General features: G+C 49.6%; 1 protein-coding gene across 2 annotated transcripts in view; it reads right to left on the reverse strand.

Annotated features, from left to right (window-relative positions):
* Window positions 1-5: 5 nt before the first annotated feature.
* AKAP8L (A-kinase anchoring protein 8 like) overlaps window positions 6-26,422 on the reverse strand; it is a 38,370-nt gene continuing 11,953 nt past the window's right edge. Inside the window, exons 3-15 of one of the 2 annotated variants that reach the window (XM_008966109.3) lie at window positions 23,384-23,416; window positions 23,032-23,089; window positions 22,849-22,929; window positions 20,524-20,977; window positions 20,321-20,417; window positions 20,168-20,238; window positions 19,667-19,730; window positions 18,674-18,782; window positions 17,086-17,227; window positions 16,892-16,997; window positions 16,523-16,653; window positions 473-568; window positions 6-386 (exon numbers count right to left, since the gene is read on the reverse strand). In XM_008966109.3, the coding sequence (XP_008964357.1) occupies window positions 78-386; window positions 473-568; window positions 16,523-16,653; window positions 16,892-16,997; window positions 17,086-17,227; window positions 18,674-18,782; window positions 19,667-19,730; window positions 20,168-20,238; window positions 20,321-20,417; window positions 20,524-20,977; window positions 22,849-22,929; window positions 23,032-23,089; window positions 23,384-23,416 (1,751 nt within the window). In that variant the 3' untranslated portion in view covers window positions 6-77. Of the gene's footprint in view, window positions 387-472; window positions 569-16,522; window positions 16,654-16,891; window positions 16,998-17,085; window positions 17,228-18,673; window positions 18,783-19,666; window positions 19,731-20,167; window positions 20,239-20,320; window positions 20,418-20,523; window positions 20,978-22,848; window positions 23,090-23,383; window positions 23,417-26,422 lie in introns of both variants that reach the window. The other variant, XM_003813583.5, reaches the window with a different exon arrangement.

Consider the following 26,422-nt stretch of genomic DNA (forward strand, 5'->3'; position numbering starts at 1 on the left):
GGAGGTGGGATGGGAAAACTTTATTAGGTTTGGTTTCCAGCTTCGGCCACGCGGGCCCCGCCCGCCCCGAGCTCGGGTCACGGGGCGCCCCCGCCGCCCTCCTCGTCGTCCTCCACGTCGAGGCCCGGGATGCCGCGGATCTGGCGTTGCAGCGCCCCTCCCAGCAAGGGCACGGCGCCCTCCTCCTCCTCCTCTGGGGGCGGCGGCGGTGGCGGCGACACGGCCCCGGGGGCTGGCTCTGGGGGCACGGGAGGCTGCGCCGGCACGCCCTCTGCGCCCTCCGAGATCCCTGCCGCTTCGCCCGGCGCCCCCTCGTCCAGGGCACCGCCCTCAGCCTCCTCCTGCTCCTTCTCCTCCTCGGGGCTGTCGGTGAAAGGGTTCTCGCCCTGTGGGGAGGGGCGCGGACACTGAAGGGAGGGAGCACAGGCGGGGACTAAGCTGGGGACAGGGCAGGCCCGGACCAGTGCCTCACCTTCAGGTAGCGCTCCAGCTTCTTGCTGATGAGCTTGTTGTTGAGAATACTGCGGGCCACCATGAGGGAGGACTTCTTGGACTGCTCCATCATGAGCTGCGGGCAGGGCAAAAGGAGCTGGAGAGGCTGCTCTGAGTGCCCTACAAGTTCCTGCCCCAACCCTGCCAGCTTAGAGGGACCCCACCCCGCCCCCGCACCCACGCACTTCCAGCCCCACCAACAGAGGGCCACTCCACAAGCATGGAACCACAACCTATCTGATCTTTGTTCAAATTCCCTCTCCTTCCACACCACACTTACTGTAGGTAAATAAAAATACAGATCTATATATCTCTATCTTTACGGCTGTATTACAGAAATCTGATTTGCTTACAAAAAAGCTATAAGCAGTGAACAATTAAGAAACTAAGAGCCAAAGGTGCAACCTGTAACAAGGTGCCAACTAGGCTAATAGGCAAGGAGCACTTTGGGGCCAACGGGGAAGATATAAAAACAGGAACAGATATTTAATGAAACGTCTTTTTTAACCCACAGAATTCCAAGAATGAAGAATTATTCCCAGTCATGCAAGGGTGAAGAGAGTCTTCTCTGCTGGTGGGAGGATCAACTGTTTCCGTATTTTTTGGAAAGCAGTTTGACACAATGTATGAAAAGTAAAAATCTGTCTCATTAATCCCTTCCCAGAACGTATCCTAAATTTAAGAACTGGAAACATGCGTGCACACTGATTGTAGTGGTGAAAAATGGGAAAACACCTAAACGTTCCTCAGTGCAGAAGAGGTTAAATAAATCGTACATTCAAAAGAACATCATGCAGCCCTTCAAATCGGGCTCATCTCTGCACTGGCATAAGAAAGGTGTATAATATAGTACTGTCTGCAGAGCATGCCAGAGCCATTTTGTCTGGAAGGATTTCCATCAATATGCTGGGCCATCTCCTCATGGTGGGAGTACAGGCAAATCTCACTTTGATCATCATAAAAACCATAAGGTAAAAGAAGGATATTTTTGGTGGGGTGGGAGAGCCCATTGAGTCCTTCCCACTCCATTTACATGTTTCAGAAAGCCTTCTCACTTGCTGTTTCTACTCTCTCCATCTTCATTTTTTTTTTCCTTAGCACGTTTTCTCTACTACTGGAGGAAAATATTAACAGACATCATACATGCTCACAATAAACTAAAGATACACAATTAGGATACTACTATAGACCGTTCCCCCAGTGACTCTCACTTGCCAACAGTTTATCCTCCTGGTTCTAGATGCCCAGATAACCACACCATAAATTCTCCCAAGTGAGGCACATTTATGTTGCTTCCAGATCTTCTCCACAATAACCCAGCAACACCAGAATAAACTTGTACACTTCCATGCTGGTGCTTTTCATTCTAACCAGGTTTGGTTTCAAAGTGATAGTGCCCAATTAACTGCAGAACATTTGCAAGTCATGCTTCTTCCACCTGTGTTAAAACAATGACCTGGTCCTCCTGCCTGCCCATCAGCACTGGATGTTGTCACTGTTGGGTATTTTTGCTGTGGATAAAAGACAGAAGAATCTGTGCTGCTGCCTCCCACGGCATTTCCCTGCCCACCGGCGAGTGAGTGCTCTGGTAAGCACACTGGAACACCCGCCCACAGTTTATAATTTTCTAACTATTTTCTGATCTTGGTTTTTATTTTTCACATTTAAATTTTCTTTTTTTTTTTTTTAGACAGTCTCGCTCTGTCGCCCAGGCTGGAGTGCAGGGGCTCTCAGTTCACTGCAACCTCCGCCTCCCAGGTTTAGGCAATTCATATGCCTCAGCCTCCTGAGTAGCTAGGACTACGGGCACGCACCACCACACCCAGCTACTTTTTTGTATTTTTAGTAGATACAGGGTTTTCCTATGTTGCCCAGACTGGTCTTGAGCTCCTGAGCTCAGGACCTCCACCCATCTCGGCTTCCCAAAGTGCTGTGATTACAGGCGTGAGCCACCACGCCCAGCCACATTTTCTAGAATTTGATACAGATTGAGTATCCCTTACCCAAAGTGCTTATGACCAGAAGTCTTTCAGATTTTGATTTGCATTATACTTACCAGTTGAGCATCCCTACTCCAAAAACCCAAAATCTGAAATGCTTCAATGAGCATTTACTTTGTCATGTCTGTGCTGAAAAAGTCAGATTTTACTAGGCACAGTGTCTCGCGCCTGTAGTCTCAGCTACTCTCATGAGGCTGATGCAGGAGGATTGCTCGAGTTCAGGAGTTCAAGGCTATAGTGTGCAATGATTTAACTTGTGACCAGCCACTGCACTCCATCCTGCACAACATGGCAAGACTCAATTCTTTTTTCTTAAGGAAAAAGGTTTTGGATTTCGGAGCATTTCGGATTTTTAGATGACGGATGAACTCAATCTGTATATGTTATGAGGTAGAGGGTCCAAAATTTTCTTTACCAGAAATGTACAAAACACACCATTTATTTCCCTACCAAATTGGCATATAGGTCTACCATCCCTTATCTATAAACTGGAAATCCAAAAGGCTCTAGAAAACAAGTCTTCCCCCAAAATTCATTTGGTGGCTAAATGTGAACTGACATTACATTTTTCATTTATATGTAAGTCATGTGAAGAATTATTTGTGACTCAACTACAAGGCACCTTCCCCAGATCCTGTTGGAGAGGTTAGTGCTAATACCATACTGTCTTTCTTTTTATTTTATTTTAGAGATAAGAGTCTCACTCTGTTGCCCAGGCTGCACTGCCATTGTGTGATCATGGCTCACTGTAGCCTCAAACTCCTGGGCTCAAGTGATCTTCCCATGCTAGCCTCTTGAGTAGCTGGGACTATAGGCACTCACCACCATGCTTGGCTAATTTTTTATTTTTTGTAGAGACGAGATCTCACTATGGTCAGGAACTCCTGGGCTCAAGCAATCCCACCTAAGCCTCCCAAAGTGCTGGGATTGCAGGTGTGAGCCACTGCGCCCAGCCTTGCATATTGGCTTTCTGAAGCTGAAAAATTAATTCTGAGGCTTCTGGCCCTAAGGTTTCAGATAAAATATCTGTACTAACTTTAACAAATTACTAAGTCTGAAATATACTGAGATCTTTGGCTAGACTCTCTATTCTGGTTCCACTGTTTCATTACTGTGCTAATTATCACTTTTTTTGTTTTTTAATTACAGCAGCTTTGTAGTAAGTTTTAGTATTTCTGAAATCAATCTCTCAGCTATTGTTAGACTGAATTTTACAATGTAAAACTTTAAAATAATTTCATTTCATTCAGTCCTACTCCCCGACTGATATTTTTGACTAGAAATGTGCTGTCTATATTAATTTGGAGAGAACTGGTTTTTGTTTTGTTTCACTATTAAATTGCCTATTTAAGAACACAGAACATTCCTCCATTCATTAAGGTCTATTTCTTTTTTTTTTTTTTTTTTTGAGATGGAGTCTCGCTCTGTTGCTCAGGCTGAAATGCAGTGGCATGATCTCAGCTCACTGCAACCTCTACCTCCAAGGTTCAAGCAATTCTCTGCTTCAGCCTCCCAAGTAGCTGAGATTATAGGCGCCCACCACCCCGCCTGGCTAATTTTTTGTATTTTTAGTAGAGACAGGGTTTCACCATCTTGGCCAGGCTGGTCTTGAACTCCTGACCTAGTGATTCACCTGCCTCCGCCTCCCAAAGTGCTGGGATTACAGGCGTGAGCCACCGTGCCCGGCTAAGGTCTTATTTCATATCCTTGGAGTATTTGCAGTTCTTAAAGATCTCAAGCCTTTCTTCTTCCCTCCCTGTTTTTTTTTTTTTTTTGAGACGGAGTTTTGCTCTTGTTGCCCAGGCTGGAGTGCAATGGCGCGATCTTGGCTCACTGCAACCTCCACCTCCCAGGTTCAAGCGATTCTCCTGCCTCAGCCCCCTGAGTAGCTGAGATTACAGGCGCCCACCACCACGCCCGGCTAATTTTTTGTATTTTAGTAGAGACAGGGTTTCATTATGTTGGCCAGGCTGGTCTCAAACTCCTGACCTCAGGCAATCCACCCGCCTCGGCCTCCCCAAAGTGCTGGGATTACAGGCATGAGCCACCATGCCTGGCCCTCAAGTCTTTCTTCTTAAATCTGTATTCTTAGCTATTTCATACATTGTGTGGTTATTTTAAGTAGTTTTTTTTCCATTTAAATTTCTAACTGGTTAATACTAGAATAGAGAAACACTACTACTTTTTGTACGCTATTTTGAATCCCATCACCTTACCAAATTCTATTAATTCTAAGAACATTTTGCTGGGATCATTCAGCTTTTCTAAGAGCATAATCACATTATTTGCACATAAAGAGAGTTTGCATTATACCAATAATATTGCTAGATTTTTTGTTTTTGTTTTTGAGACGGAGTCTCGCTTTGTCGCCCAGGCTGGAGTGCAGTGGCGCGATATCAGCTCACTGCGAGCTCTGCCTCCCAGGTTCATGCCATTCTCTTGCCTCAGCCTCCCGAGTAGCTGGGACTACAGGCGCCCGCCACCACGTCTGGCTAATTTTTTGTATTTTTAGTAGAGATGGGGTTTCACCGTGTTAGCCAGGATGGTCTCGATCTCCTGACCTCGTGATCCACCCACCTCGGCCTCCCAAAGTGCTGGGATTACAGGCGTGAGCCACCGCGCCCGGCAACTGTTGCTAGATTTCTTAGGGAACCATCCCTCCATTCCAGAAACAAACCTTACTTATAATGTATCATACATAGGGATCACTACTAGATTGATAGTTACTAATATTTTATTTAGCACTTTATTTTATTTATTTTTTTGAGACAGAGTCTTGCTCTGTTGCCCCGGCTGGAATGCAGTGGCATGATCACAGCTCATTGCAGCCTCAACCTCCTGGGCTCAGGTGATCCTCCCACCTCAGCCTCCCAAGTAGCTGGGACCACAGGCCCCAGTACCTGGCTAATTTTTTTATTTTTAATTTTATAGACACAGGGTCTCACTATATTGCCCAGGCTGGTCTTGAACTCCTGGGCTCAAATGATCCTCCCACCTCAGTCTCCCCAAGTGCTGGGACTACAGGTATAAGCCACTATATCCAGCCAACTTTCTTTCTTTCTTTTTTTTTTTTTTTTGAGAAGGAGTCTCACTCTGTTGCCCAGGCTGGAGTGCAGTGGCGCGATCTCGGCTCACTGCAACCTCTGCCTCCTGGGTTCACACCATTCTCCTGCCTCAGCCTCTCGAGTAGCTGGTACTACAGGCGCCCGTCACTACGCCCGGCTAATTTTTTGTATTTTTAGTAGAGATGGGGTTTCACCGTGTTAGCCAGGATGGTCTTGATCTCCTGACCTCGTGATCCGACTGCCTCGGCCTCCCAAAGTGCTGGGATTACAGGCATGAGCCACCGCGCCCGGCCAATCCAGCCCACTTTCATATCTTTAATAATAGTAAACTAATCTACAGTTTCATTTCGGTATCATCTTTATCAGAATTTTGGAATTAAGGTTTAAGAAGCTTCCTAAATATTGAGAGGACAGACTTCTAGCATAGCAGTCTGAGGTGTTCCCTGGAACACTCCCTAGTGAAACTGATGAAAAGTATTAAAAAACAACCATTTAAAGTCTCTGAAAATGTTCCTAAGGACATACAGCCCTATGAGAAAGATTTAATGAGGAAAAGCTACTAAAACTCAGTTCCATGAAGAGTTGTGATGTCTGAAACACAACCTATTGCATCCCTGCCTCCCCCAGCTTAGTGTGATGGAAACTCCACTCCAGACAGTACAGCCAAGAAGACAGGTCTGCCCGCATCTACCCAGCTCATCTCAGTTAAGGGGTATGATATCTTCCCAGGAGGAACAGAATGTCAGCATCTATTTTTCTGAGTTGGAGTTTCACTCTTGGTTGCCCAGGCTGGAGTGCAATGGCGTGATATCGGCTCACTGCAACCTCTACTTCCCAGGTTCAAACAATTCTCCTGCCTCAGCCTTCCGAGTAGCTGGGATTACAAGTGCCCGCCACCAAGCCCGGCTAATTTTTGTATTTTTAGTAAAGATGGGGTTTCACGATGTTGTCCAGGCTGGTCTTGAACTCCTGACCTCAGGTGATCTGCCCACCTTGGCCTCCCAAAGTGCTGGGATTACAGGCGTGAGCCACTGTACCCAGCCGGATGTCAGTATCTCTCATCCCGCCCCCAGCTACCTGCTGATGAGGCTAAGTTCTAGACAAGCATAGCTGAGAGAGAACCGTTCCTATCTTCTACCCAGCCACACACACGTGGAATGGAGGCTTGACCCTGGGCATGGCACACTAAGAATGTAAGGGCTCACATACCCATGGCTTGTTCATAAAGCGGAGGTCCCATGCCAGGAAAGGCAAACCAAGACCGGAGGCTACAGCCTACTGTACCTCCTCCCATGTCTCTCCTAAAGTGGCAGAGTCACTCAGAGAGAGGTACTCCATTGTCTCCAACCCCAGAGCCTTGGCTCAGAGATTCTGCCCACAGTGAGAGCAGGGCCTTAAATCAGTAAACTCCCAATCTCAAAGGAACTGACTGACTTCACTGGCAAGAGTGTTGGGAAGTGCAAGACTAGGGCCTCTCTCAAAAACAATGGAGACTAGGGAGAAAAAAAATAAAAAGGACATTGATAGCTTTTTGTTTCTTTCTGAATATTTATTGGAGTTAAACACTGATAGCTTTGTCCTTTTTTTTTTCCCCCACCACACAGCCATAAAAAAGAAGGACCGGTAGATTTGACAGTGATATTAGCTAACCCATAGGCTAACTAGGTTACCAAAGAGGACAAGGACCAGTGAAATAGCTAAGAACAGACTCCCTGGGTTCAGAATAAATCTCAAACAACCACCTCAAAAACTATCCCTGTTGGGCCTGGCGTAGTGGCTGACGCCTGTAATCCCAGCACCTTGTGAGGCTGAGGTGGGTGGCTCATAAGGTCAAGAGTTCGAGACCAGCCTGGCCAACATGGTGAAACCCCGTCTCTACTAACAATACAAAAATTAGCCGGGCGTGGTAGCACATGCCTGTAATCCCAGCTACTCGGGAGGCTGAGGCAGGAGAATTGCTTGAACCTGAGAGGTGGAGGTTGCAGCGAGCCAAGATCGCGCCACTGCATTCCAGCCTGGGCAACAGAGCAAGACTCTTGTCTGGGAGAGGGGGCGGGGAGGGGAGGGGAAAAAAATCCCTATAAAGGAGCCCAAATTTAATTGGATCAGATTGGGCAGCAATCTATGCCCCAAAACATTGTTGAAAACAATAAAGCAATCAGCCAGCAATTGGTAGAGTTTAACAGCTGAGTATGGTCTGGGAAAAAGAGCGAGCCCATGGCTTCCTCCCTCCAAGACACACCACCAGTTTCATACTGTGTGAGGATGAAAGAGACCTAACTAAAAAAATCTAGCTAGTCACTAAACAAATAGACAAGCAAATACAGTAACAAGACCCTGGGAGGGTGGGTGGGGGATCAGTGCCCAGAGTTGCCACAACAAATTATCTAAGATGTCTAGTTAACAGTGAAAAATTATGAGACATCCAAAGGAAACTCTGACCCAGGCACAGATGAAAAAGCAGACAATAGAAACTTCCTGTGACAGTGAACAGATGTCAAATTCAACAAACATTTTAAAGTAGCAATTGTAAATAGGTTTAAAGAAAACTCAAGTAGAAGAAGGTATAATGACACTGTCTCATGAAACAATTTAAACACAGAGATAGAAATGATAATAATAAAATGGTAAATCTTAGAGCTGAAAAGTACAATAACGGACACCAAAAATCCATTTGAAGGACTCAACAGATTTGAACTTAAGAATTAGTGAACTTGGGCCGGGTGCGGTGGCTCACGCCTGTAATCCCAGCACTTTGGGAGGCCGAGGCGGGCAGATCATGAGGTCAGGAGATCGAGACCATCCTGGCTAACGTGGTGAAACCCCCGTCTCTACTAAAAATACAAAAAAGTTAGCCGGGCGTGGTGGCGGGCGCCTGTAGTCCCAGCTACTCCGGAGGCTGAGGCAGGAGAATGGCGTGAACCTGGGAGGCGGAGCTTGCAGTGAGCCGAGATCATGCCACTGCACTCCAGCCTGGGCGACAGAGCTAGACTCCATCTCTAAAAAAGAGTGAACTTGGCCGAGCTCGGTGGCTCACGCCTATAATCCCAGCACTTAGGGAGGCCGAGGCAGGCGGATCACAAGGTCAAGAGATGGAGACCATCTTGGCTAACACGGTGAAACCCCATCTCTACTAAAAAAAAAAAAAAAAAAAAAAAAAAAAATTAGCCGGGCGTGGTGGTGGGCGCCTATAGTCCCCAGCTACTTGGGAGGCTGAGGCAGGAGAATGGCGTGAACCCAGGAGGCGGAGCTTGCAGTGTGCAGAGATGGCGCCACTGCACTCCAGCCTAGGCAACAGAGCGAGACTCCATCACAAAAAAAAAAAAAAAAAAAGAATTAGTGAACTTGTGTATCAAAAGAGATTATACAATCTGCAGAACAGAGGGAAAAAAGTGAGGTAAAATGAACAGTCTCAGACAACCATGGCACACTATTAAGTGATCCAACATACGGGTAATGAGCATTAGAAGAGGAAAGAGAGAAAGGAGTAGGAAAACAAAATACTTGAAGAAACAATGGCTGAAAGCTTTGGAAGGTTGATGAAACCTGTAATCTATACATCAAAGCAGCTCAGGCCGGGCGTGGTGGCTCACGCCTGTAATCCCAGCACTTTGGGAGGCCGAGGCGGGCAGATCACAAGGTCAGGAGATCGAGACCATCCTGGCCAAGATGGTGAAACCCCATCTCTACTAAAATACAAAAAATTAGCCGGGCATGGTGGTGTGCACCTGTAATCCCAGCTACTCAGAAGGCAGAGGCAGGGGAATCACTTGAACCTGGGAGGCGGAGGTTGCAGTGAGCTGAGATTGTGCCATTGCACTCCAGCCTGGCCACAGACCAAGACTCCGTCTCAAGAAACAAAAAAGCAGCCCAACAAACTCCACGTAGAATAAACACAGAGAGATGCACAAAGACATAATGAAGGTGCCAAGAGTCAAAGACAAGGGAAAAATCTTGAAAGCAGCAAGACAAAACAAATCATCACAAGGAAACCCCAATATTAGGTTAAAAGCCGACTTCTCAGCGGGGCACGGTGGCTCATGCCTGTAGTGGCGAGACCCTGTCTCTATTTATTTTTTTTTAATCAAAAAAGGGAACTCTGTAGACAGACACAAATTACTAAAAATGACTTTAAAAAAACCCCAGAATATCTGAATATACCCTATAACAAGTGGAGACTGAATTATTAATAATAATTAAAAAAACTAGTTAACAGGCTGGGCACAGTGGCTCATGCCTATAATCCCAGCACTTTGGGAGGCCAAGGCAGGCAGATCGCTTGAGTCCAGGAATTTGATACCAGCCTGGGTAACATGACAAAACCCCGTCTCTACAAAAAACTACCAAAACTAGCCGGGCAGGACGACACACATGCCTTTAGTCCCTGCTATTTGGGAGGCTGAGGTGTGAGGATCGCCTGAGCCTGAGAGGTGGAGGTTGCAGTGAGCTGAGATCACACCATTGCACTCCAGCCTAGGCGACAGAGTGAGACCCTGTCTCAAAAAAAAAAAAAAAAAAAAATCTAGTTAACAAAAGCCAGGCCTAGATGGCTTCATAAGCAAATTCTACGAAGCACTTGAAGAATTAATACTAGTATATACTAGTTCTTCACAAACTCTTCCAAGAAACCAGAAAAGGAAGAAAAATGACAACTGTATGAGGCCAGTATTAATTAACCTGATACCCAAACCAGACAAATATATCACCAAAACACTACAGACTATATCTTTTATGAATATAGATGCAAAAATTCTCAATAAAATAGCAGCAAAACCAATCTAATATATAAACATAATTACACACTATGACCAAGCAGGATATATCCCAGGGACACAAGGGTGTTTTATATCCAAATAAAATAATCTAACATACTGTAACAACACAATTAAAGACAAAAGCCACATGATCACCTCAACAGAGGCAGAAAAAGCATTTGACAAAGTCCAACACCATTTTAAGATAAAACACTTAACAGGACTAGAAGGGAACGTCTTCAACTCAATCAAGGGCACCTATGAAAAACCACAGCTGACATCACACTTAATGGTAAAGACTGGTGCTTTCCCTGTAAGATCAGAAAGATGAGGACATCCATTCTCACCACTTCTATTCAATACTGTATTGGAGGTTCTAACCAGGGCAATTAGGTAAGAAAAAGAAATAAAGTGCATCTAGATTGGAAAGGAGAAGTAAAACTAACTCTATTTGCAGATGACTGATGTTGTACAAAGAAACCCCTAAGAAATCCACTAAAAACTAGGTTGGGCGCAGTGGCTCATGCCTGTAATCCCAGCACTTTGGGAGGCCGAGGCGGGTGGATCATGAGCAGGAGATTGAGACCATCCTAGCTAACATGGTGAAACCCCATCTCTACTAAAAATACAAAAAATTAGCTGCGCGTGGTGGCAGGCACCTGTAGTCCCAGCTACTTGGGAGGCTGAGGCAGGAGAATGGCGTGAACCTGGGAGGCGGAGGTTGCAGTGAGCCGAGATTGCACCACTGCACTCCAGCCAGGGCGACAGAGTGAGACTCTGTCTCAAAAAAAAAAAAAAAAAAAAAAAAGAAATCCACTAAAAACTATTAGAACTAATAAACATTATTTTATGTTTTTATTTTTATTTTATTTTATTTATTTATTTTTTGAGATGGAATCTCGCTGTGTCTCCCAGGCTGGAGTGCAGTGATGCGATCTCAGCTCACTGCAACCTCCGCCTCCCGGGTTCACGCCATTCTCCTGCCTCAGCCTCCCAAGTAGCTGGGACTACAGGCGCCCGCCACCACACCTGGCTAATTTTTTGTATTTTTAGTAGAGACGGGGTTTCACCACGTTAGCCAGGATGGTCTGGATCTCCTGACCTCGTGATCTCCCGCCTCAGCCTCCCAAAGTGTTGGGATTACAGACATGAGCCACTGCGCCCAGCCTTATGTTTTTATTTTTTAGAGACAGGGTCTTGCTCTGTCCCTCATGCTGGAGTGCATGGTAGGATCATAGCTCACTGCAACCTCAACCTCATAGGCTCAAGCCATCCTCTTACCTCAGCCTCCTGCGTAGCGGGGACTACAGGCACTTGCCGCCACACCTGGCTAACTTGTTTCTTTTATACAGACAGGGTCTCACTATGTTGCCCATGCTGGTCTCAAACTCTTGGACTGAAGCAATCCTCCCACCTTCACCTCCTAAAGTGTTTGGATTATAGGTATGAGCTATAATGCCTAGCCATAGCTGAAATATTATTAAAATTATGAAATATTAAAAACGAATAGTTCAGTGAGGTTGTAGGGTATAATATCAATATATTGGCTGAGCACAGTGGCTCATGCCTATAATCCCAGCACTTTGGGAAGCTGAGGCAGGAGGACTGCTTGAGCCCAGGAGTTTGAGACCAGCCTGGGCAACATGGTGAAACCCTGTCTCTACAAAAAATACAAAAATTAGCTGGGCATAGTGGCACATGCCTGTAGTCCCAGCTACTTGGGAGGCTGAGGTGGGAGGATTACCTGAGCCCAGGAGGTTGGAGGCTGTAGTGAGTCATGATGGTGCCACTGCACTCCAGCCTAGGCAACAGAGTGAGACCCTATTTCAAGAATAAAAAAAAAAAAGTATTTTTATACACATGCAAAAAAAAATCCAAAAATATCAAGAAAACAATTCCATTCATAATAGTAACAGAAAGAATAAAATACTTATAAATAATCTTAACAGGCCGGGCCTGGTGGCTCATGCCTGTAATCCCAGCACTTTGGGAGGCTGAGGTGGGTGGATCCCCCGAGGTCAGGTGTTCAAGACCAGCCTCGCCAACATGGTGAAACCCTGTCTACCAAAAATACAAAAAATTAGCTGGGCGTGGTGGTGCGTGCCTGTAATCCCAGCTACTCAGGAGGCTGAGACAGGAGAATTGCCTGAACCCAGGAGGCGGAGGTTGCAGTGAGCCAAGATGGCACCACTGCATTCCAGCCTGGGCAACAAGAGCAAAACTCTGTCTCAAAAAAAAAAAAAAAAAAAAAAAAAAAAAAAAAAAAAATCTTAACAATAAAGAACAAAGCTTACACCCTGAAAACTACAAAGCATTTGAAAGAAATTAATTCATTTACTAGATCTCAGTAAATGAAAAGACATCCCATATTCATGGATTAGAAGACTTAATAGCTATGGTCAACTGACTTTCAACAAAGATGCCAAGATCATTCAATGGGGGGAAAACAGTCTCTTTCATTTCTTTTTCAAATGGTGCCGGAACAACTTAATATCTAGATGCAAAAAATAAAGTTAGACCCTTACCTCATACGATATAAATAAATTAACTCAAATGGAACAAAGACCTAACTGCAAAAGCTAAAACCATAAAATTCTTAGAAGAAAACACAGGGGTAAATCTTCGTGACCTTGGATTTATCAATAGATTCTTAGTTATGACACCCAAAGCATAAGCAATAAAAGAAAATTGGACTTTATAAAAATTAAAACTATTGTGCTACAAAGGACACATCAAGAAGGTGAAAAAACCCACAGAATGGGTGAAAATATTTGTAACTCATATCAAATATGGGACTTTACAAAAAGAACTCTACAAAAGACAATACAATTAAAAAATGCACAAAGAACTTGAATAGACATTTCTCCAAAGATACAAAAATGGCCAACCAGCCCATGAAAAGATGCCATTAGTCAGTCATCAGGGCTACACAAATCAAAACCACAATGAGATACTACTTCCCACCCACTAGGATGACTAGATCAAAAAGTCAGAAAATGCCAGGCGCGGTGGCTCATGCCTGTAATCCCACCACTTTAGGAGGCCAAGACAGGGGGATCACCTGAGGTCGGGAGTTCGCGACCAGACTGACCAACATGGAGAAACCCCGTCTCTACTAAAAATACAAAATTAGCCAGGCGTGGTGGCACATGCCTGTAATCCCAGCTAGGAGAATTGCTTGGACCCGGGAGGCAGAGGTTGTGGTGAGCCGAGATCGCGCCATTGCACTCCAGCCTGGGCAAGAAGAGCGAATCTCTGTCTCAAAAAAAAAAAAAAAAAAAGTCAGAAACTAAGTGTTGGTGAGTATGTGAAAAAATCAGGACCCTTATATGTTGCTGGTGGAAATGTAAAATGGTGCACAGTCACTTTGGAAAATAGTCTGGTGGTTCCCTCACAAGTTAAAGTGTTACTATTTGATCAAGACATTCCAGTCCTAGTCATATACTCAAGAAAAATGAAAACATATGTCCACATAAAAACTTGCACAATAATGTTTCTAAGAGCATTATTCATAATAGCCAAAAGGTGAAAACAACCCAAACACCCAAAAAGATGAATAAACAAAATGTGCCACATCTATCTACACAATGGAATAATATGAAGCCATATGAAGGAATGAAGTTCTGATACATGCTACAATGTGGCTGGACCCCAAAAACATCATGCTTAGTGAAAGAAGCCAATCACAGAAGACCACATATTATGTGATTCTGTTTATATGAAGTGTCTAGAATAAGCAAATAGAGAGAGATAGATTAGTAGCTGCCTAAGGCTGGAGGAGGACAAGAGGTTGGGGGGGCTGATAGCTAAAGGGTTTCTTTTTGAGGTGATGAAAATATTCTGTAATCGACTGGTTGATGACTGCAGAATTCTGTGAATACATGAAAAACCAATGAATTGTTTTTTTTTTTTTTTTCATTTGTTTGGTTTTTTTAGAGACAGGGTCTTGCTCTGTTGCCCAGTCTGGACTGTGGTGGTGCAATCATAACTTACTGTAACCTTGAACTCCTAGCCTCAAGCGATCCTCCCGCCTTGGCTTCCCAAAGTGCTGGGATTGCAGGCATGAGCCAACATGCCCAGCCCAAAGACTACTGAATTGTATACTTTAAATGCGTGAATTGTACAGTATGTGATTCTATCTCAGTAAAGCTGTTACCAAAGATAACAATAATAATTAGAAGCTTTCCATTAATCTCTACAGTCTAGAATTCTAAAAAATACAGTATTTAGACTGTATTCAAATTATCTCTGTAAACCAATGACTTCTGGTGCCTTCTAAATATCTTTCATCATCCTTCCAAACCTCTCTACGGTTACCAGCTGCTATGGCTTGTTCTTTTTTTTTTTTAACTTCTTTTAGGATCAATTTTGAGTTTATATTTTGCTATCACCTCCCCCGTATTTTCCAACTTTTTTTTTTTTTGAGACAGAGTCTCGCTCTGTCGCCCAGGCTGAAGTGCAGTGGCACGATCTTGGCTTACTGCAAGCTCTGCCTCCTGGGTTCACGCCATTCTCCCACCTCAGCCTCCTGAGTAGCTGGGACTACATGCACCTGCCACCACGCCTGGCTAATTTTGTTTTTGTATTTTTAGTAGAGACGGGTTTCACCATGTTAGCCAGGATGGTCTCAATCTCCTGACCTCGTGATCCGCCCACCTTGGCCTCCCAAAGTGCCCTGCCCATTGTTTTGGTTTTTTTGTTTTGTTTTGTTTTGTTTTTGAGATGAGTCTTGCAGATTGCTCTGCGAGTGGCGCAATCTCGGCTCACTGCCACCTCTGCCTCCTGGGTTCAAGCGATTCTTCTGCCTTGGCCTCCCAAGTAGCTGGGATTACAGTGCCCACCATCACGCCCAGCTAATTTTTGTATTTTTAGTACAGACAGGGTTTCACCATGTTGGCCAGGAAGGTCTCCATCTCTTGACCTCGTCATCTGCCCACCTTAGCCTCCCAAAGTGCTGGGATTACACGCGTGAGCCACCACGCCCGGCCAGATTTTCCAACTTTCATTAATGACATATAGTTTCCATCCTCTGCAGTCTTCTAACCCCTACTAGTTCCTAGCATAAGAATCTGTTTTTGGCAAGTTGCCTAAAGCTTCTCTGTTGCCAAAGCCAACTGACACTTTCCTTTTCTTCCCAGAACTCTTGGTGGCATTTCCCAATCCTGAGTCTCTGCAACCAGAGAGACCCCTGACCCTGTCCACCGTTCAGAATCATCACACCGAAAAAGACCAGAGAGGAATTGTGATGAGCATGGAAAAAGGTGGAGAAATGCTGCTTCCCACGCTCACCTTGGATGCGAACATCTGTTCATAAACCCCACCACCCTCCTCCAGGGTGAAGACAGCCAAGCCCCTCTTTGGCCCAGACCTGGTCCTGGGCCTCTTTGCTCTCTGCTGATACACAGCCCCTTCACCCCCACCTGCAACACAGCATGTCATCCATTCAATCAAAAAACACCTACTCTGGCTTCCATGCTAGGCACTGGAGCAACGCTGGAAAATGAGACAGAATTTGCTCATTCTCTTACCTTATGTTCTCCATGCTGCACAACACACTTCCCTACTGCTCCCTGCTCCCTGACAATCTTGGCAGCACCGCTGTCCTCCCAGTTCCCCAAGTCAGAAACCAGAGTCACCCCAGGCTTCTGATCACTCCCACACGCCAGCCCCCGGCTCCCTTCCTTCAACTGCTCTTCTCCCCTTCACTCCCAAGGTGGGGTCTCCTCTTGTCTGGAGACTGCAGGAGCTCCTCCTTGGCCCCCACCGCCCCACCCAGGAGCAGGCCTGAAGTCTCTAGTTCAACACCAACTCTAACCTGTTAATCCCACACTTGAAACTTTACTGCCTACAGGAACAAGCCCAGGCCTCTCAATGCAGCTCTCCTGAGCCTCAAGCCCAACCCCCTCCTCCAGCAACACTTGCACTGTATCATCTCCATTTGGTTTCTGAACCTAATCTGGCGCTGGCCCCTATGAACATGGAGGTCCCCATATCCCACAGAATATATCACCTTCTCCCAGGCAGAGTCCCCATCTCCCACCCCTCTCTCTGTAGCTGTGCTGCCTGCACTGAGCTGGAAATGTCCATATCCACCTCCTCCTGCCTCCACTGCAGTCCCTCACGGGCTGGCAGAGGTTCCAACTGCACAACCTCCCCAGAGGCCTCACTCAATCTACCCACAGGACAGAGGGAGAGCACTGTGGCCACTCACCCTGCGGTTCCGGTTGTGATCCATGGTCTTCAGATGCTTCTGGATGATCCCAAACTGCATGGGAATGAAGAGGTCGCAGGCTGCACAATGGGCTGCCTCCACCTTCTTCACAAAATGCTCCATGGCAATTTCTGTAGTGGGGAGGAGGGAGTCACCACTGGGCCCAGGTGCCTAAGATAGACCCAGGTGTTCGAGAAAAAACCACACCAGCTCCTCCTCAACTCGCCCTGCCACTTCCACCTGGGCCTGAGCCGAGGCTGGTCTCCTGACCTTCCCTGGGGGAACAGAAGGGTGTCCTGACCCTGCACCGAGAATCAGGAGGGCAGGCTGAGGCCTTGCCTGGTGGGAGTGGGCTGAAAATCTCCTCACCCTGGGTCAGATCCTGGTCTCTGTAGATTTGCTGGATGAGGCCATCAAGGTCCTCCACAGTTTTTCGGAGCTCCTCTGTCTTCTTGGTCTTGTTAGTGACGTACTCCTGCAAGGAATATAAAGGTTCATGTGGGCCGCCTTATGTTCTCAGGGGTCCAAGAAACTAAGAGCGGCTGTGTTACTCCAAGGCTCACCTGCAGAAAGTCAGCCGTCTGCTTAGGGAGCTTGGTGCCTACGTACTTAAAGTGTTCCTTGTGGAACTTGCTGTCAAGATGGCTGGCCATCTCGTCCTCATAGAAGGTCCGGTATTTGCACAGAGAACACACAAACTGGATCCTGCCACAGGAAGGAAACGAGGGGCTGAGGCTGCAAGTGTCCCAGGGGATAGTGCTGCCGCCTCACCCAACCCAGACACAAGCCCTGAAACAGGCCTTGCTCACGGGCCTCTGAAGTACGGTCCCAGCAGAGGGACAGGCTGGGACCAGTGGGGTCGGGAGTAGAAAGGGCCAGAAAGTCTGTAGGCTGCAGTTACTGCAACGTAGGGGACAGGGGAGGAGCTCTTCCTTCCCACAGGCAGGAGGCTGAAGCCTGAGACAGCAGCTGCTGCAACAGGCAACGAGTCGCTGGTAAGTTGCTGGAGGGCCTCGCTACCAAGGCTGGGCAGGAGCGTGTGCACTTGGCCCAGGTGGGGACCGGAAGGAAGGATGCCCTGGCGTGAGCCAGGTGGCCCTGAGGTGCAGAGTGGAGTACGCAGTCCCGAGGCAGGGCCCGAAAAGGTGCTGCATCTTCCTTCTGGGATCTGGGGGACTCAAAGGCCCAGCCCATCCTCTGCTCAGAATGCTTGGGGGTGGTGTCGGGAGGGATGGGAGGCAGCAGGCCTGGGCACCTGCTGCCTCATCTTCCTCTTCCAAGAAGAGACCAGTCTGAGCTGGAAGGAGGGCGCCCGCTCGGCCTGCCAGAGGGCAGCCTGGAGTCACCTGGGCGAGGTGCTCTGTCTGGGCCTGGTGTCCACAGTAGAAGCCCGGGGTCTGGGGCCTGGGCCGGAGCAGGCCGCCGTGGCAAGGGGCGGAGGAGGCCAGCCGCCACCGAGACCTCGGGGCGGGTCCCTACCTCTGCCGGACGTCCTTATCTGGGCCACGGGGTCAGCTTTGTCTGGAGAGCCCAGGGGCCGGGCGCCGGCGAGGCTGAGGAAGGTCCAGCAAGAGCAAGAGTCTGAGGCGGAGGAGGCAAGCGCCAGTGCGGGAGCCCTGAGGGCAGACAGACCCGACCAAGGGGCGTGAAGGGCTCAGCCGCAGACAGGCCCGGCCTGACAGGGCCGGCGGGCAGGGCAGAAGGCAGGCCCGAGGCTGCCACAGCCCACAGGTGCTGCCATCTCTCCTGGGCACGGCGGTGGCCTCTTGGCAGCTAGCTGGGGCGGCACAGGCGCCTTGGACCTTGAGTCTCTGATGAGCTGGCCCCCTCCCTCAGGGGCATCAGGCCCCCAGTGCACCTTGGGGTTCGTGCGCCGAGTGACCTAGCGCCAGAGCTTCTGAGCAACGGTGCCGAGCGGTGTCAGGTCTCGGCCCACAGACGCCAGCGGTCGCCAGGCGGCCGCAGAGGGGCAGGGGATGAGTCAGGCCTTGGGAGCTGGGCCTGGCGGGAAGCAGGGTCCATGCACGGCCGAGCAGGTGGCAGCTCCCAAGGGAGGCCAGAGGGCGGCGAGCTGGCAGAGCTATGGCCCTGCTCTCCTGGCGGCAGCCCCACAGCGAGGCAGAGGCAGAGGGGTGGAGGGAAGCTGGTTACCTTTCCACCATGCGGTCTCGCTGCCGCTTTTTCTGCTTGTCCTGACTCTTCTTGCCTGCCTGCAACTTGCGCTTGGTCTGGCCATTTTCATCCTGGGTGGTTAGGGCCCCTGTGGGAGCAGATGGGCACTGTCACCAATTTGGCTCTGCCAGGACAAGGCAGGCCCTGCGGCCTCTGGCTGAATCACCCACTGTCCACTCCAGAGGGTCCATCGAGAATAGCTGTCCAAGCAAGGCCTCTGGCCATGAGCAGGGCTGGGTATCCTGGGCTGTGCAGGGAGTGGGTTTGGCCTAGGCCCTAAGGAGTGGGGGCCAGGCGATGACCCCTCCACTCTCCAGGACACCCATGCTCTCTGTGCAGTGGGCCAGGAGGAGGCTGGAAAGCAAAGAGGGGGTATCTTTGTGGGGACACTGGCACATGTTCAGAGGGGCCAGGTGGTGGGATGCAGGGAGGCTGCTCACATGGCCCTGCCCACCCCCAACCGGGCACCGCGGCAACAGTGGGCTGACGCTGGATTTGCTGTTAGGTACCTGCTGGCGCTCATCACTCAGGTGGGGGGACACGGAATCCCAACAGGGGCTGGAGAGGCGCTAAGGGAGAGGACACGCACACCAGAGCCGTAAAAACTGCACCGAGGGTCCCAGATCGGACACCAGCCACTGAGGACTTGGAACTGCGCGTTACTGAGGGACCGAGGGCAGGGGGCGTGCCTGGGGTTCCCCACACTTTTACTAGCTGCCCCCATCTGAAGGCAAAACCAATGTGCTAGGCAGGGGTCACCACCATCCACAGCCTCCGCCTGGGAAGGAGGAGGAAGAGTGGGAAGGGGGTGGAGGTGGCGAAAAGAAAGCCCCCTGCCAGCGCACACCCGGGCCCACAAGGGAGGTCCCCAACTGGCCGCATGTCTGCCACAACCCTGCCCTCAGCTGGGTCCCTCCCACTGTGAGCCCCTGGAAGAGCTGCCCTAACACCAGGCACCCCAGGAAAACTCACCCTTCTCTGGATCCTCTTTGCCTTCTTCTCTCCCATCCTCTTTTCCCTCCTCGTCCTCTCCGTCCTAACAATTTCAAATTCCAACTTTAAAACAGGTGCCTTTTTTTTTTTTTTTTTTAAAGAAACCAAGTTTATTAGAGCAACGGTATATAGTAAAACAGCTGCTTGCTCCATAGACAGAGCAGGGCTATCCTATAGGCAGGGTGGCCCAGAGTAGCCCAGTTATTTACAATGGCTTTAAATGACAAGGCCCGGCTATGTGCCAGAAACCTCACATCCTCCCACTACCTGGTGCACAGGGGCTCATCCCATTTTCCAACAAGGAAACTGTGCCTCCAGCTAGGCAGCCTGTGCTTTCTGCCAGACCACACTGCCTCCCCATGCTGGTCACCATGCACGCAGAGCTGACACAGCACTGCCTCTGGCCCCCAGGGAGAGCACCACTCTTTAGGCCAGCTCGCCCTGCCTGCAGACAGAAAATGCCCAGCCAGAGCCACTTACCACTCTGGAGCCCTTCTCCACAGCCTCGGTGCCTTCAAGGCCCTCTGTGGCTTCCCCCTCGGTGCCCTCATCTGAAAGGGAAAAGGAGGTAAGCTCAACCCAGGAGTTCCCAGAGGCAGCGGGCAGGCGCCCAGTACCACCTAGTGGGCTCACCATTGTCTGAGTCGCTGTTGTCCGAGCAGTCCGTGCGGGTGGCTTTGCTATCTGGCTCGTCAGGACTGCCGCCCTGCTTTCTCTTCTTCTTCTTGGTCTGGGTCATAAAGGGGGGAAGCCGTGTCAGGGTGCATGGCACCCGGCCCTTAGCTCCGCCCCAGTGGGAACTAAGCTTCCCAGAGGGGAAGGCTGCCTCCACTCACTCGGAAGTCGGCTGTGGTCCAGGTCTTCCAGGTCCGCCTCATCTGCTTCATGCCATTGCCAAACCCGAAACCAAAGCGGGAGCCGCCCGGGAAGGCGCCCCCGCCTCGCATGCCCTGGAACATGCCGTACTCGGGGATGATGTTCTGGGAGAAGAGGGAGGGCAGCCGAGAGGCACCAGACATGCACTGGCCCCGGGCCCCCATGGGGTCTTCCCACATGCGCCCATAGCCTGAGGCCATTGGCCGGCCGCTCCGGGCATCCCGGGCCCAGCCCTGTGCCCTGGGACCGAAGGTGTCGTTGCCACGCATGCGGAACTGGTCGCGGTAGGCATCGTATTGGCCCTCATAGGCCATTTCCATCTCAGGGTCAAGCTCGCTGTAGTCATAGCCTGACCGGTACAGGTCGCGCTCACTCAGGACGGCCCTCGAGTCGCAGGACTCATAAGAGTCATACCTGCAGAGGCATGGGGTGAGCATCAGGTGGAGCCCCTCAGGATCCCTCACCTCCAGGCAACTGCTCCTGCCCTCCCCAATCTCCCAGTCCAGCACCCACCCTGCCCTGGTTGGGAGGCTCAATGTTCAGAAATGCCAATTAAAGAGTTCCAGCCTCTCAGCTGATATAGGGGCACCACTGCCCCAAACTTGAATGTAGCCACACACTGGCTTGGGGACCCTAAGAAGGACTGAAGGACTGACAACTGGGGTGGAGGCTCTAGTCCAGTGAGTCTCAACAAGGGGCAGAGCTGCTCCACAGCCCTTTGGGAACATGTGCACCATCTGTGGGAGCTGCAACGCCCAAGGCTGCTCCTCACGGGGCAAGGCCGAGCACCCCAGCACCCTGCAGGATGCAGGCAGGTCCAGCACAATGAATGCGCAGCCAGTGAGGCTGATGATACCCATGGGAAACACTGTTCTTGTCCCTCATGGCTGGGGAACCTTCAAACTCTGCAAAGTCCCTCATTACCAAAACAACTGAGACAAAAGGGGGAGTATTTCCCAGGGAAGACACTGAGAGCTTGCCCAGGGACAAGAAAAAGAGCTGTATTACATCAACCCTGGAGCCCAGAGCCAGACACCAAACTCTACATACCCTATATTGCAACTGGGAAGGCAGGCCAGACCTCCTCCCAGGACACAGAGGGCACCGCAGAGAGCTCTTTTAACCGTGACTGCAGCCCGCAGCCCACACCCCCACAGGCCTGGACCCCACACACCTCACAGGCACAGGGGCTCCCCTTGCACACTCTTCCCTAAACCTGGGCCACCAAGAGGCACCGGCAGCTCTAAGAGCAGCAGTTGGTGCTGCCGCTGCTCTGCTTACCCCGATCCCAGGCTCCAGGCTGTGGTAAGAAGGTGCTTAGCAGCAACGCAAGGCCAAGCCTCACATGCCAAGCCCTCAGCTCTGAGTGCTGCAGCTGTTGGGCCAGGAGTTACAGAGCCCATGGCATCAAGTCCCCTTGTGCCTGTTCCACACCCTGCCACCACAGCCCCGGGGCCTCCCTTGGCCCTATCAGTGCTCAGCCAGGCAACTCCTTACTCTTGGCTCTCACTCATCTGTTAGCTGGTGCTCCACTCTATCCCATGCTAGAGATACACCCACGCTCCTCACCAAAGCCTCGCACTGGGCATAAGCACTCCTGGGCCAAGTCCAGTTCAGTTAATAACAAATGCCCACAGCATGATGCTTTGGAGTAGGGCAGATCTGGTAGGCGAGGCCCAGCCCCACCATGTACTTGCTGCGTGCCTTCAGGGTATGACCTGCCTGCACTTCTGTATCCCCACCTGCAAAATGAGGACAGCAGCAGTTCCTCACAGGAGTGCTTCCATCAGGTACATGTTTGTAAGGCACAGGAGAGTAACCAGGAAATGCCCACACCTGCCCCGACCCTTACGTGGGGGTGGCCCAGCTCGCAGTGATCAGCCCCAAACGCTCGTCCCACCCTTCACACCAAACTCCATCTGTCCTGCCCTGACACCACGCAGGAGGCAAAGTCTCGAGAGAATTCCAAATGGCTGTCCTTGGAGGGAGGGGCAGCTGAACACTCTGTTTTTGAGGGCACAGTGAAGTCTGCCCAATCTGGGCTTGTTCCTCTCACCGCAAGCTGGGAAAGGCTGACCACCAGGCAGTGCGGCAGGGGTTGAGGGTGGGTGAGAGGAGACACAAGTCAGAGACGGGAAGTGCAACGGACCCTGCTGGGAGCCACAGCAGCACCAAGCAGGGGGGAGGAAGCAGACACAGAGGGGCACTCAGAGAGGAAAACGCAGTGGGCAGCAGGCAGGAGCCGCCCCTGCAGAGTCTCAACCACTAGGCAGGTGTCCACTCACCTTTCTCCACCTGAGCCGTACACGCCTCCTTGCATCATGTCTGTCTCCAAATGCGGCACCATATCTAAGCGCTGGTTAATTCTGGATAAAACGGAATCGGCACTGGCGCTACCCGAGGCACTAGTGTTTGCATTTGTGTCAGAGCTAGGCATTTCCCAAGAGTGTGAAGTGGCCATACCATACCCATAGTTGGTGGTGTTATCCTGGCCATAGCCATAGCCATAGCCATAGCCCTCGTAGCCTGCAGTGAGGGAGACAGAGACAGACAGATGGTGGGGGCAGGCAGAGGGGACGCAGACAGAGACAGAGACAAACACAGATACAAGGGTATCTTCTGTCACAGAGAGAGAAGACCCTAGCCACTGAGGCTAGATGGGCCTTGGTCATTCTGATGAGGGCCTCCTGTTAAGGAGTAGGTAACCCCAGAAACATGCCCCCTCCCCACTCCCAACCTTGGCCAAGCAGGGCAGCAGCAGAGAAACACAGCCAGGACAACCCCAAGGGACAGGACAGCAATCACAGGAATGACACTTGCCTCTGTTTGTCCCAGAGTTCCAAGTTCCATATCCTACAAAAAGTAAAAGGGCAGTTACATCTATACTTGCTTACAATACAAGGCCATAATTCAGGCGCAGACAATTATTCCCAGGACCTGACTGGTCAGAGCAGGCTGCACCTCCCCTAACCGAGAAGCCTTGAGCTTGCGAGCACTGCGCAAATGACCCAGGCCACTTGCTGCCCTGGTGCCTGGCTGCCTGTGGCTCTGAGCATCTGTTATTTAAGGATCCTTCTGTTCCCAACACTCTCAACTAAGGAACTTGGCTCCTATACTCCTCCCTTTAAGAGCCAGAATTAGAAGGTGACCTCCACACCCCAAGCTAAGCGCTAATCAGTTTATAGCAGAAAACCCAACCCCAGTCTCCCAAGAGTCTGCCTTAAAAGGGAGGGCCAACAAGCCCTTGAATTGTTGACTGTGCTGTGCTGGAACACATCAGTGAGAGAAGCCCAAGAAGCAACCCCTCGCTTGAGAAAAGCTGTGGAGAGAACAATCTGGATTATCAACTTAATATGCTCTGGATTCAATCACAACACATGATAAAACCTCATTCCTTCAGTAACATAAAGCCACTGAGAAGTGACAAAGTGTAAAGTCCCCTGGGAACTCTGAGTCAAACACACAGTTCCTCCCCAAAGGAGGGCACAGAGCAGGTGACCCCTTTCCCTGGGTCTCTGGTGAGACCCAACAGTTGTTTCCCATTCCATGTCATCTCTGCCCCGCAGAGGACATGCTCATCCCAGGGCAGGGGACCGAAGCTCAGTGAGACAGACAGCAGGGCAATAAGTGGCAGAAGCCAGACCACAGCAGGAAGAGTGTAAGTCAACTGAAAAGATGAGCCAGAGAGAACAGGCAGGCTGTCGTCCTGCACTTGGGTTCCTCCACGACCCAGTGCACAAAAAGAATGGGAAGAAATCAGAGAGAAGCTGAGGAACTGCTGATGACCACTATGTTTAACAAGAGAGCTCACAAAACAAAAACTCTTGGGCTGGAGAAACCAAAACAGAGGCTTCTCATCCATTTGTTTATGTATCCCCTGAGCACAGGGAACAGAGGCTTGCAGTCCCAGGCACTCTCAGGCATGGAGATCTGCCTGTTGGTAAGAGAGACGCTAACAGCCAGAGAGCAGCATGGGTAAGTCAGGAGTGGTAGCTGAGGAAAGAATGGAGCCATTCTAACAGGCAAGAGAGGCTGGCAGAGCCACATAAAGAAAAACACACAAGGCTGGGTGCAGTGGCTCACGCCTGTAATCCCAGCACTTCGGGAGGTCGAGGCGGGCGGATCACCTGAGGTCAGGAGTTTGAAACCAGCCTGGCCAACATGGTGAAACCCCTTCTCTACCAAAAATACAAAAATCAGCCAGGCGTGGTGGTGCACACCTGTAGTCCCAGCTACTCAGGAGGCCGAGGCACAGTTGCTTGAACCCAGGCGGCAGAGTTTGCAGTGAGGTGAGATTGCGCCACTGCACTCCAGCCTGGGCGACACGGTGAAACTCCATTTCAAAAAAAAAAAAAATAGAACAACACACAGGTAGCCCAGGCAGCTACTGTACACCTGGCCAAGTGACTGTTTGTACCAGGGACAGTGGGCACTAGCTATTCTAAAGAAAATAGGAGTTGGGTGTGGTGGCTCATGCCTGTAATCCCAGAACTTTGGGAGGCCAAGGTGGGTGGATTACGAGGTCAGGAGTTCGAGACCAGCCTGGCCAATATGGTGAAACCTCATCTCTACTAAAAATACAAAAATTAGCCAGGCGTGGTGGTGCGCATCTATGGTCTCAGATGCTTGGGAGGCTGAGGCAGGAGAATCACTTGAACCTGGGAGGTGGAGGTTGCAGCGAGCCAAGATTGCACCACTGCACTACAGGCTAGGCGACCGAGCGAGACTCTGTCTCAAAAAAAAAAAAGAAAATAGGATATGGAGGCAAAAGCAGATCCATCAGGGCTCTGCTTGGGAGGCTACAACGTGGTCACTGCAAGCTTCACCTGCTGAGGATCTGCCACAACAGAGTGAGGAGGCACAACGAAAGGAAGCAGCATCAACTCCGTGAACACCACTTTACCCATGATGGGCAACTCTCAGGAGTCCCTCCAGGCAAACACTCACTACATGCCACTTGCTATGCCTGGAGCAACCCAGACTCCTTGATGGACATCCCAGCTGGGTCCCTTCAGGAGGAAGCCTTCATCTAGACTGGCGTTTAGGGACTCCCCAAGACCTGCCCTTTCTGAAAGAACACCCCAACTCATTTCCATCCCCAGAAGGGATGAGATCATGGTTGACAAAAGAAATTTTAAGGAGAGAGAGAGAGAGATCCTTAAAATTTATATATTTATTATTATTAAATATATACATATATATGTAAAAATAAGATATATGTACATATATATTTTTGAGATAGAGTCTTGCTCTGTCCTCCAGGCCGGAGTGTAATGGTGTGATCACAGCTCACTGCATCCTCGACTTCTTGGGTTCAAGTGACTCTTCTGCCTCAGCCTCCGGAGTGGCTGGGACAACAGGCATGTGCCACCATGCCCAGCTAATTTTTTCTATTTTTTGTAGAGATAGGGTTTTACTATGTTGCCCAGGCTGGTCTCAAACTCCTGGGGGCTCAAGCGATCCTCCCATCTCAGCCTCTCAGAGTGCTGAGATTATAGGCATGAGCCACTGCACCTGGCCCCAAGGACATAATTTTTAAAAGAAAAAAGGACATGGTCACAGTATGTGATATTTATAGACCAAAAATAGAAAACAATTTAACACTCAACTTTAACATAATAGTTAATCAGATTACAGCCTACCTACTCAGTGACATATCATGTAAGCATATAAAAAGAATTTACTATGCCTTATGTGGCACAAGGAAATGCTTCTAACATAAAATAAAGCAGGACCAGCCAGGCGCAGTGGCTCACACCTGTAATCCTTTTGGGAAGTGGGGCAGGCAGATCGCTTGAGCCCAGGAGTTTGAGACCAGCCTGGGCAACATAGCAAAACCCCATCTCTACAAAAAATACA

Source organism: Pan paniscus, chromosome 20 (assembly GCF_029289425.2).
Source record: "Pan paniscus chromosome 20, NHGRI_mPanPan1-v2.0_pri, whole genome shotgun sequence".
NCBI lineage: Eukaryota > Metazoa > Chordata > Mammalia > Primates > Hominidae > Pan > Pan paniscus.